The following is a 9,615-nucleotide window of genomic DNA, read 5'->3' on the forward strand; positions in this document are numbered from 1 at the left end:
TTCCGAGGCAACGAGAAGCCAGCACAGAACCCGATAACAGCGTCAACTCCCTCTACACCGAAAGGCCCTCACCACCGCAACGTGATCCCCCACCCGGCCAGCGACACACATCGACCAGAGAAGAAGACGGCATGGTCAGTACCACGCTATCAACGACGGAGAGATGTTCCCGAGCTCCTTTAAGTCAACCGACACCATGAAGAGCCTGGACAACTACATATATTTATACTAAATTAAATACTTTTTTTATAGGCGCTTAATATTTATTCAAATATTTCGTTGCAAATTTATTTTCTTTCCTTAGAAACTGATTTCTTTAACTGAAAATTAAGTTATTTTATTTCTTGCTGTATATTAATATCTTTTAATTTAAAGTTGATATATTTGGTCAAAATTTGTCTTTACATACATATTTTATTTAGTATAAATATATTGAGTATAAATAGTATACAAATTTCTTTAAGTGACGTACGTTCCTATGGATAGCAGTTGCCCAAACATTTTAATATGGCAAAGCACCTCCGAATTGACCTCCACGTTAGGGCGCAACATAATTCATACACTATTCCATTTAACTGTACCCCTGTAACACAATGCAGAAGGCACCAGTTGAGAACCACAGCGCTCCGAGATCCAGATCAGCGCTGAACAATAGAAAAAGGTCGCCGAGAGGGCAGGTAGTCCGCGGTACCTTGACATCGTCTGAAGCCCCCTACTGACTCCTAAATTTCCAAAATGTTTAGTGCATCTTGCGTGCACATTGCCTGTAGCTGCAATCACAAAATAATGAATAGATGCATGTTTAACATTTCTGTAAATGACAGTTTGACAGCGGTTTATTATTATTATTATCTAGGCTTCAGTGATTAACAACAATATGAATCTCAAGAAACACGTACACGGCACGCGGTTCAATATTATCTCCATTACGGTGGAAATATATATAAATTCACCATGATTTGAAATTTTTTTAAATTTAAATTAAAAGTTTCATTAATTACATTACATTCAATATGAGCTTTATGCGCCTTGTAAAATAGTTCTAAGGTATTTGCTACGCCGACTTTTCTTCTTTCATTTTATCTGTTTCTGGCGTTGCTGGTATAATTGGTTCAAGATATATTTTTATACCAGAGCCCTTTGGTACTTTACTCTTCATTTTACCATCACCAGCCGTGCCGTTTTCTATAGTTTTAATAACTGATTCCTGTAATATATAATGTTATTATATTTTAAAATGTTGCTTAAGACAAACTATATTCTGAAGTTTCTTGTCGATGAAATTACGGTTTTTGATCGACTAGTCTGAAATAAAAATGGTTTTCATTGTTAGCTGTACAAAAAATTCCTCCTCCGGGATTCGAATCCAAGAAATCAGATTGCCGGTTTGGTGCTTTTACCCACTAAGCATCACACCCACAATAAAAAAGAGGCCGTACTTAAATTACGTAAAGGATTATAGGCTCTCTCCAAGACCCCCCCCCCCTTCTGTCACTAACCGTAAAAAACTATTTCTACCCTCCCCCTACTCTTACTGTACATAATTTATGGTTTACAGAAAAAATAAGATGTTATGGCCGGAGTGCCTACCGGGGATCGGTGGATCCGAGTGGGTATCTTCTACCTCTTGGCGGTACAGGTGGGCGATGGGGAGGTGATGGTGATCGAGAGCAACCGCAGCACACTAAAGAGAACGGACGCACAGCGAAGACGCGTAAAAGCAGTTTGCGGTAAGCCGGAAGAGCAGAGACTGACTGCAAAGCGCGCTGCCGCTTGGGACTTCGGGTCCCCTCGGGGAATTCCGTTACCGCTCGTGCGTGCTCTTGCAACTTCTTGTTGCTGAACCGCTATTGTCGCTTTCTGATATCTCATTCACTTTTTGAGGTTCAGTTTTCGATTTTTTTTATTGGTAACTTTATTATTTTTCAAACGATTACCATCGCTATTTTTATACTCGTTCCCGTATTTGCTGTTATAATAAATTTTCCCTGAATTATTTCTTATACCCTTTGTTCTAATTCTAGGTTTAACTAAATTAATTTAGTCTTTTGTGATCGAGTCGTCGCTTGAAAAGTGAAAAGTCGTGCCGTACTTTTATCATGTTCCCTGGTACTTTTTAGGTTGATACAAACTTCGAATTTCGGTTTCCTATATTTATTATTATTTATTATTATATATTTATTATTTTATTCTTCCTTTTCATTCATTGACTTATCCCTACTTTTCTCATTTTTAACTTCCTTATTATTTTGTATCCTAATGTCAGGTTTAATTTCTGTTCTAATCTCAGTTACTGGGGTGGGTAATGCGTTCGGATAAGCTTCCATATGGTACCGGGTGAGGGGACTCCCTGGCAACCACCAAGTTTCAGAGTCATAGTATAAGGTCATCCGTAGGGCTTTCAGCATATCCGTACCTAACATACCTACGGATTTTAATCTTAGGACTAACCTGAACATAACGTTTTTTACTTTATTCCCTATCAGTATTGGAACCACTACTTGACCAATTATATCGACGGTATCTTCGTTCGCTACCGTTAATTTGCGCGAAACTGGTTTGAAAATTGAAATATTGGAATTTTCAATTTTTTCCAATAGTTCTTTGCCCACGTAAGAGTGTGTGGCACCTGTGTCCACTAAGATTCGAAACATTTTGTTTTCGAATTCGGTCATTAAGTGGAAACGTGTTTCCGTTATTTCGTCTTTATCCCAGTTTAAGAATTCAGGTGTTTCCGTATTAGGTTGGACTAATTTTAGTTCTAATACCCGCCCCTCCAGTTTCCCTGGTTATACGCGTAATAAGGGCATTCTCTTTTGAAGTGACCCGCTAATCCGCAATGAAAACAATTTAAATTATTTGTGTTCTCATTTGTTTTGGTATTTGAGTTCTGTTTATTGCCCTGATTTGAATTTGTTTTTTCTTTCAAATATTTGTTATTAATGTTATTTGGCTTTTTATTTTTATTCCCGAAATTCGATTTTTGTTCATTATTTTTATTTTCTGAATTATTTTCCCTTTTATCTGCAGGGAATTCTATCATTGGCTTGCTTTGACCTTGATTTGAGCCTAATGTCATATTGTTAGAGGTAGGTAACATTTGATAGTAGGGGTTATATGGGAATTTGGGTCTAAATTTTGTGAATCTAGGCTGGTAATTAGGTGAAAATCTAGGTCTGAAGTTAGGTCTAGAATTTTGTTGATATTGGTTTGGAAAAGGTGGAAATGGAAATCGATTTTTCTATTGTTCTCTACTTTGATTACTTGGGTTTTGGTTTTCGTTAATATTTTGACCATTTTTATTTTCCTATGAGTTTTTATTATCATTTAAATTATTTTTATCTACACTACTGCTGTGGCGTTTTTGTTCCATCTTATCTTCTGTTTTGAGTTCGGTAATTTGTAAATCTTGCCCTCTAGTTTTTGACTTTGCTAGCGCGGTTTCCCATTCCTTGCATAAATCCTCTAATTGTTCGAAAGTTTCGAAATCGTTTCTTTCAATATACATTTTATATTCGATTCTCATGTTCTCATAATCTCTACGCAATTCCCATTCGTGACTTTTTCTCGGATATAATTTAGTAAAGAGTTTTCTAATTTCCGTTAAATATGAGTATATAATTTTTTGTCTAATTTCGTCGGAAAATTTTTCATCGATATAGGTATTTTTGAAGTCTTCGAAAAAATCTGATATCTCCATAAATTTTTATTTACTTCGCACCAATCTTTTGCCTCTTCGATTAATAGTGCGTCTAAGTTTTCTAAAATATCGCTATCATTCATTTGGTATCCTTTTTTAAATCTTTTTAATTTTTCGAAAAAATGTGCGGGACTATAGTCTTTATTATTGCGGAATTTTACTGGCCAATTGCTCATAATCTGAAACGGCGTTTGTATCATACCGAAAGGGAAATTATTAGTTGGAATTATTTCGTTATTTTGGTAATTATCGTGTTCGTAATCTGAGTCTGAGTTGGTAATGTGTATGCGTGAATGTATGTTTGATCTGTTATTCGTCGGTAATTTACGTGATTTGTTTTGATTATTTTTGTATCTGTCCTCTATCGGTTCGCTGTCATCAGAGTTTTGTAACTTTAAATTTTATGATCTTCTCTGATTTCGACATTCAATATTGTTATTAGAAGAACAGTGAGGTTCTTGTGGATTTTCCCTAAGATTAAGTTGAACTGATTGTCTATTTCGCGATTCGTTCCTATTCTTTCTATTATTAGATTTTGGTAGTTCTTTTCTATTTTCAAAATATCGACAGTAATTTTTTTTAAAATTTCCCTTTATCTTTTTTCCCTAAAATATCTTTTAGATTGTTTTTTTATGAATTCGTTAAATTCAACGCTTTCCAGGAGCTCGACTGTTTCTTTGTTTTTTTTTATACGGTCTATCGAAGCTTAGTAGATCTCCGTGATCCCAAAAGAGCGTATTATCAATGGGGTCAAAGGTTTGGTTGGGGATTTTAGTTGTAACAGCAGCGCGAGCTCGGTAAGTCTTGCGCTTATCCCGGCCAGTTCTTGGGATTGACAACAATCACTCGTGTTAATTTTTAATAGCGCGTGGTGTCAAATAGCTCGAACGTCAAGTGAAAATCGCGCTTGTCGCTCGACTCATTCGCCGCAATACCGAATGCTGAAAGTACTAAGGGAAAACGTGACATGATCAAATGTAGTTTTATTATTTAACCGGAAATTTAGAAAAGAGAAATTTGTGCAACTTTTTAAAAATGTGAGAGACTTTTCGAATTAAATTTTTAGATTTTAGCTCATATTAAAATTCAACTTTTAATGACTTTTTTAGTAAACGAACTCATAAAGTGCGCTCAGATCATTTTAATTTTCGCAATACAATCTAAAGAAAATATTTTTGAACAGAACTTTCGAATTAGAATTGGACTCTTTACTAGTGGGAATATAAAATTAAAAGTCATAAAAGTACATGAAGGTTAAGTAAGGTATGGTTTGAACTTAAAAAAATTTATTTCTTTATGGGCGAATGTAGAATGTCTCATAATCCTTTACATTTATCAAATGTATTATCAACGCATAAATATTATCATTGTTTTAAGCATAAAAAATTTAAAAGATTTTTGAGGTTAAACGTGATGAAAAATTATATACTATGATGTTATAAACAATTACGATGTGCATATGCAGGTTCATTCATCTCGATCAGCTGATGCTGCTCACAGCACAGTTGGTATATTGCGGCGAATGAGTCGAGCGATAAGCGGGGTTGTCACTAAGCATTAGAGCTATTTGACATCACGCGATATTGAAAATTAACACAAGAGACTGTTGCCAATCTCAAGAACGAGCCGTGCAAAGCGCAACACTTACCAAGCTCGCGCTGCTGTTGCCATTAGTACGAGCGGCTCGTGTGAATTTACGAGCGAGCAGTGTGTTGGCAACTGTGGCTATTGCTATGAACAAAAATTTATTTTAACACTAACCGCTCGTGCCAGAGTTTCTCCGTGTAGCATGCGAGAAAAAAAGTTCAAGAATGAAGTCAAATAAAAAAAGAAGAAATTTTAATTTGTGTCTCTTTTACTCGGCTGGTTAGGATTCTTTTTAGGGTGTGAGGTGGGTTTTTTAGTCGGACGCCAGGTATGGCCGGAGTGCCTACCGGGAAGGGAAAAAGGAGTTGGACGCCGAGAGAGAGAGAGAGAGAGAGAGAGAGAAAGAGAGGTGCAACACATTAACGAACCGAGCAATAATTAAAATACGAGGCATTTATTGCCTCTGACCAACTGGAGGTCGCCAACCTGTGGCGAGGGGTTGGAAAATCGTGGAAGTCCGCGTGATCGGTGGATCCGGGTGAGTATCTTCTACCTCGTGGCGTTCCAGGTGGACGATGGGGAGGTGATGGTAGTCGAGAGCAACCGCAGCACACCAAAGAGAACGGACGCACAGGGAAGGCGCGTAAAAGCAATTGGCGGTAAGCCGGATGAGCAGAGACTGACTGCGGAGCGCGCTGCCGCTTGGGTCTTCGGGTCCCCTAGGGGAATTCCGTTACCTCTCGTGCGCGCTCTTGCAACTTCTTGTTGCAGGACCGCGCCGAGCTTAATTACTGAGTAACTCTTTTGTTACAATGTTGAACTTGAAACTAATGGACATTTTTTGTACTCAAGATAATACACGGTTTTCAGGATGAAAACTTCATTTTTTAAATTCCATGATTTTTCCTTAACAAATTTTTATTATTCTCTGACCATTAAGATTCAAATACCAGCATTTTAATCTTGTGATATTTTTAATATAGGATCTTTTATAAATGGAATAAACAACATTTCAGATACAAACGTAAAATTTTCAAATTAATTTATTTTAAACAAATAAATTACTTTTTCACCACAAAAGATGATTTTTTAACAAAATACTTTAATTTCCACCAATATAATGAAATTTTCAACAAAATAATTGAATTTTCAACCTAAAAAGATGAATTCTCAACAAACAAATGTAATAGTTGATATTTCAACAACAAAAACTATGAAATTTCATTAAAAAAACAAAAATTTCAAAATATTGAAATTTGTTTCTCATCGGCCAAAGTTCTATGTAGTACCTGACTCGGTGATCCCGCCTACGATTCACTTTGCATCATAAACCTCATAAAAAATTTTTAAATAGATTGATAAATGACTTTAAACCAAATTATTTTTGGCTAGGTTCGTTTTTCAGTCCCCAGGTTTCTTGGCGTGTAAAGTTAAATTCGTATTACATTTCTGTGCAATTATTGCGAATTATTTGTTTCAATTGCAAATTTCCAAAAATTACGTACATGAATTAAGCCCCCGCCCCCACCTCCTGTCTTAAAAAATCGTAACAAAATCTCTGAATTCCTCCCGTCCTCGAGCTGTTACGTCATTTAAGTACGATCCTAGACCTGCTTTCGAATCTCGGCAAAGAGGACTTTTTCCCCAGCTAAGAATAGAAACCATTTTGTTTTCAGACTAGTAGATCAAAAACCGTCATACCATAAAAAAAGTAGATCACTACCCTAATCAAAAAATATAATATAAAAAAAATGCACTCTATATTATAAAGTTTAAAATCTCGTTCTTACCGCTGCAAGTTTGTTTCCGTCTGTGGCGATATAAACTTGAACTTTGTAGTTCTTTTTTAGAAGTTTACCAATTTTATTTATTTTAGTTTCCAAATCATGCTTGCCTATCTTAGATGAAATTATAAGAAGTTTTGTATCTTTTACTGTAGTACTTTTCTCCAAATTCTTTTGATGTTTAGCTTTCATCCCCTCTTTAGCAAGTTGCATTTTGGACATAAGTTGATAAGTCGGTAAAGTTGTTTTGAAACCAAGGTCAACTACCTGCACTAGATTTAAATTTCTACGTTTTGCCAATTGTTGTGCTTCTTCTATTATTAGTTCTTCTATTACCTTCCCTATTTAGAGTAATATAAGATTTTTAAAAACACGTTATATAGGCCAATTTGGAATTAATAATTAATTTAAAACATTTACATATATTATTAAATTATACGAAAGAATCTAGGAGTTAGAAGCATTGTGGAATTTAAAAATGTAAATAAGTGTAACTAATTTAAACGTCGCTAGAAAAAAAAAATCATGAAAATCGAATGGACTTGAGTTGTTCAAGGATTTGTTATCCAGTGAAAATATGAGGAAGATCAGACCCATCATTCTTTTTTTGATCCGTACTGTTGGGTCTTTTCTTGGCCATTAATCCAAATTTTTGAGCTGCTTTATGTTAAAAAGAAAATAACCATTTTCTTTTGGAGGTGCTAACTTACACTAACATAGCACCACCGCTGTCGAAAATCACGAAATAATAAAAATTCATGTTTTTATCATGCCAGTCAATCAAAAGTGCAAATATATTGCATGGAGTCCTACCCTACTGAAAATTCCTATATAGGTTCCTATATAGGTACCTACATATGATCCTATATAGGTTCCTGTATAGGACCCTACCTATATCCTATCCTATAAAAATTCCTATAGAACGCATCTATAGTTGAAACATACAGGTTCCTATATAGGAACCCATATAGGAATTTTCAGTAGGGTAATCTAAAAACCCGAGCGGGTCTAGAGACGGAGAGTCCGGTAATGTGCGTGTAGTAAGAATTCGATACTAAAATGCCAAAAAATACCCTGAGTAAAAAGTATACGACCTATGCTAGAAACTGCTATTTTAGGTACCGTTAGCAGTACCTAAAATCGCACTTAGGATGGCGGGGTGATAAAAAAGTCCTTACTATATTTTCGAGATTTTGTAAACAATGAACAATTTCAAAATGTATGAGATGGAATGCTATATAATGACCATCCCTCCCTATTGTTTAGAGAAAATATTCTCTTAATTTTTCCAAATATTGTGTACAGAGTTCTTGGGAATACATGCTTCTATAATTTTATTAAAATTTTGAATTTGAAAACCTAATGTGAACAACTTTTTTTGTTCAGCCTGTAAAACTTAATTTATGGTTCTTATCCGGTTGTCATTCTAATGTCTTCATTTGTTTGTAAATTGTTGCAAACAAAATTAAATAGAAAACTAGAGGACTCTGAGCACCTCAAAAATTAAATACTGAAAATTTCTTTTTTTCTTAAACTTTAAGAACCTACAAGGCGCAGATAGCTCCGATGAAATTGTTTTATTTTTTGCCCTGATTTTATACTTTTGTAATAGATAATATTCAAATGAAGTAAATATTTTCGATAGTGATATGTTTTTGTGCAAAATCCTACTTAGAAGCAAGGTAGTTATGAGAGGGTGGAGAATATGATTGAAGAGAAAGTTGACAAGAAGGTTGGCATCGATCAAGATTTGACGAGGAAGGAAAGGGATGTGCAGAGAATGCTAAATGACAGGCCTAGGAAGGAAAGGGGTGAAGGGAGAGCGGCGAAGGTAGGGCAATGGAAAATAAAAATAGATGAGAAAATGTGGGTGTGGGAAGAGAAGGAGGTTTTGAAGGAAGTCTAGGGGAATTTGTTTCGTGGGAAGTAGGAGGGGGGAGTAAAGCAGAATGGAGGAGTGTTAAAGGTGCTGGACTGGAACGTAGCAGGTGTAAAGAAGAAAGATGAGGATTTCTGGAGGTATATTCAGGAATTTGATGTGATTGGACTGGCAGAGACGTTGGTAGAGAGAAAGTAATGGGATAGAGTAGAGCCAATGTTTCCAGTGGGGAATAGTTGGAGGCTATAGGAGGCGGTCAGAGTAAATAGGAAAGGAAGGGCTGGTGGGGGTTGTTCTATGTGTGGATTATTCCAAAGTAGAGAGCGCAATATTTGTGTCAGAAAGGAGAGCAAGTAAGTCAGGAACTTATAGCGAGAATGAGACTTGGTTGCATGGAGGATTTTAATAGGTTCTGGCTTTCTAGAGAGAAGAAAATGTGTGAGGTATTGTTGCATAAAAGGGGGGGTAGGCTGGAGAGTTTTGGTTGGTTTGCTCATGATTTTGAGTGCAGCAAGATTTACAGTCGTAGCATGTTGCGACGTAATTGCAGGCTATTGAAATTTTCACGGCACTTACTTCTGATGTTGATTTATTGAAATAAACGAAAAAAAAGATTTGTATCGCATACATATTTAAAAAATTGAAAAATGAGAGGTGTGTACACG

General features: G+C 35.8%; 1 protein-coding gene across 2 annotated transcripts in view; it reads right to left on the reverse strand.

Annotated features, from left to right (window-relative positions):
- Window positions 1-401: 401 nt before the first annotated feature.
- Window positions 402-9,615, reverse strand: part of LOC117172686 (translation initiation factor IF-3, mitochondrial) — a 15,097-nt gene continuing 5,883 nt past the window's right edge. Inside the window, exons 2-4 of one of the 2 annotated variants that reach the window (XM_033360825.1) lie at window positions 7,078-7,412; window positions 1,007-1,207; window positions 402-770 (exon numbers count right to left, since the gene is read on the reverse strand). In XM_033360825.1, the coding sequence (XP_033216716.1) occupies window positions 1,055-1,207; window positions 7,078-7,412 (488 nt within the window). In that variant the 3' untranslated portion in view covers window positions 402-770; window positions 1,007-1,054. Of the gene's footprint in view, window positions 771-806; window positions 1,208-7,077; window positions 7,413-9,615 lie in introns of those variants that run through there. The other variant, XM_033360824.1, reaches the window with a different exon arrangement.

This window comes from Belonocnema kinseyi, chromosome 5 (genome assembly GCF_010883055.1).
Source record: "Belonocnema kinseyi isolate 2016_QV_RU_SX_M_011 chromosome 5, B_treatae_v1, whole genome shotgun sequence".
In the NCBI taxonomy this organism is placed as follows: domain Eukaryota; kingdom Metazoa; phylum Arthropoda; class Insecta; order Hymenoptera; family Cynipidae; genus Belonocnema; species Belonocnema kinseyi.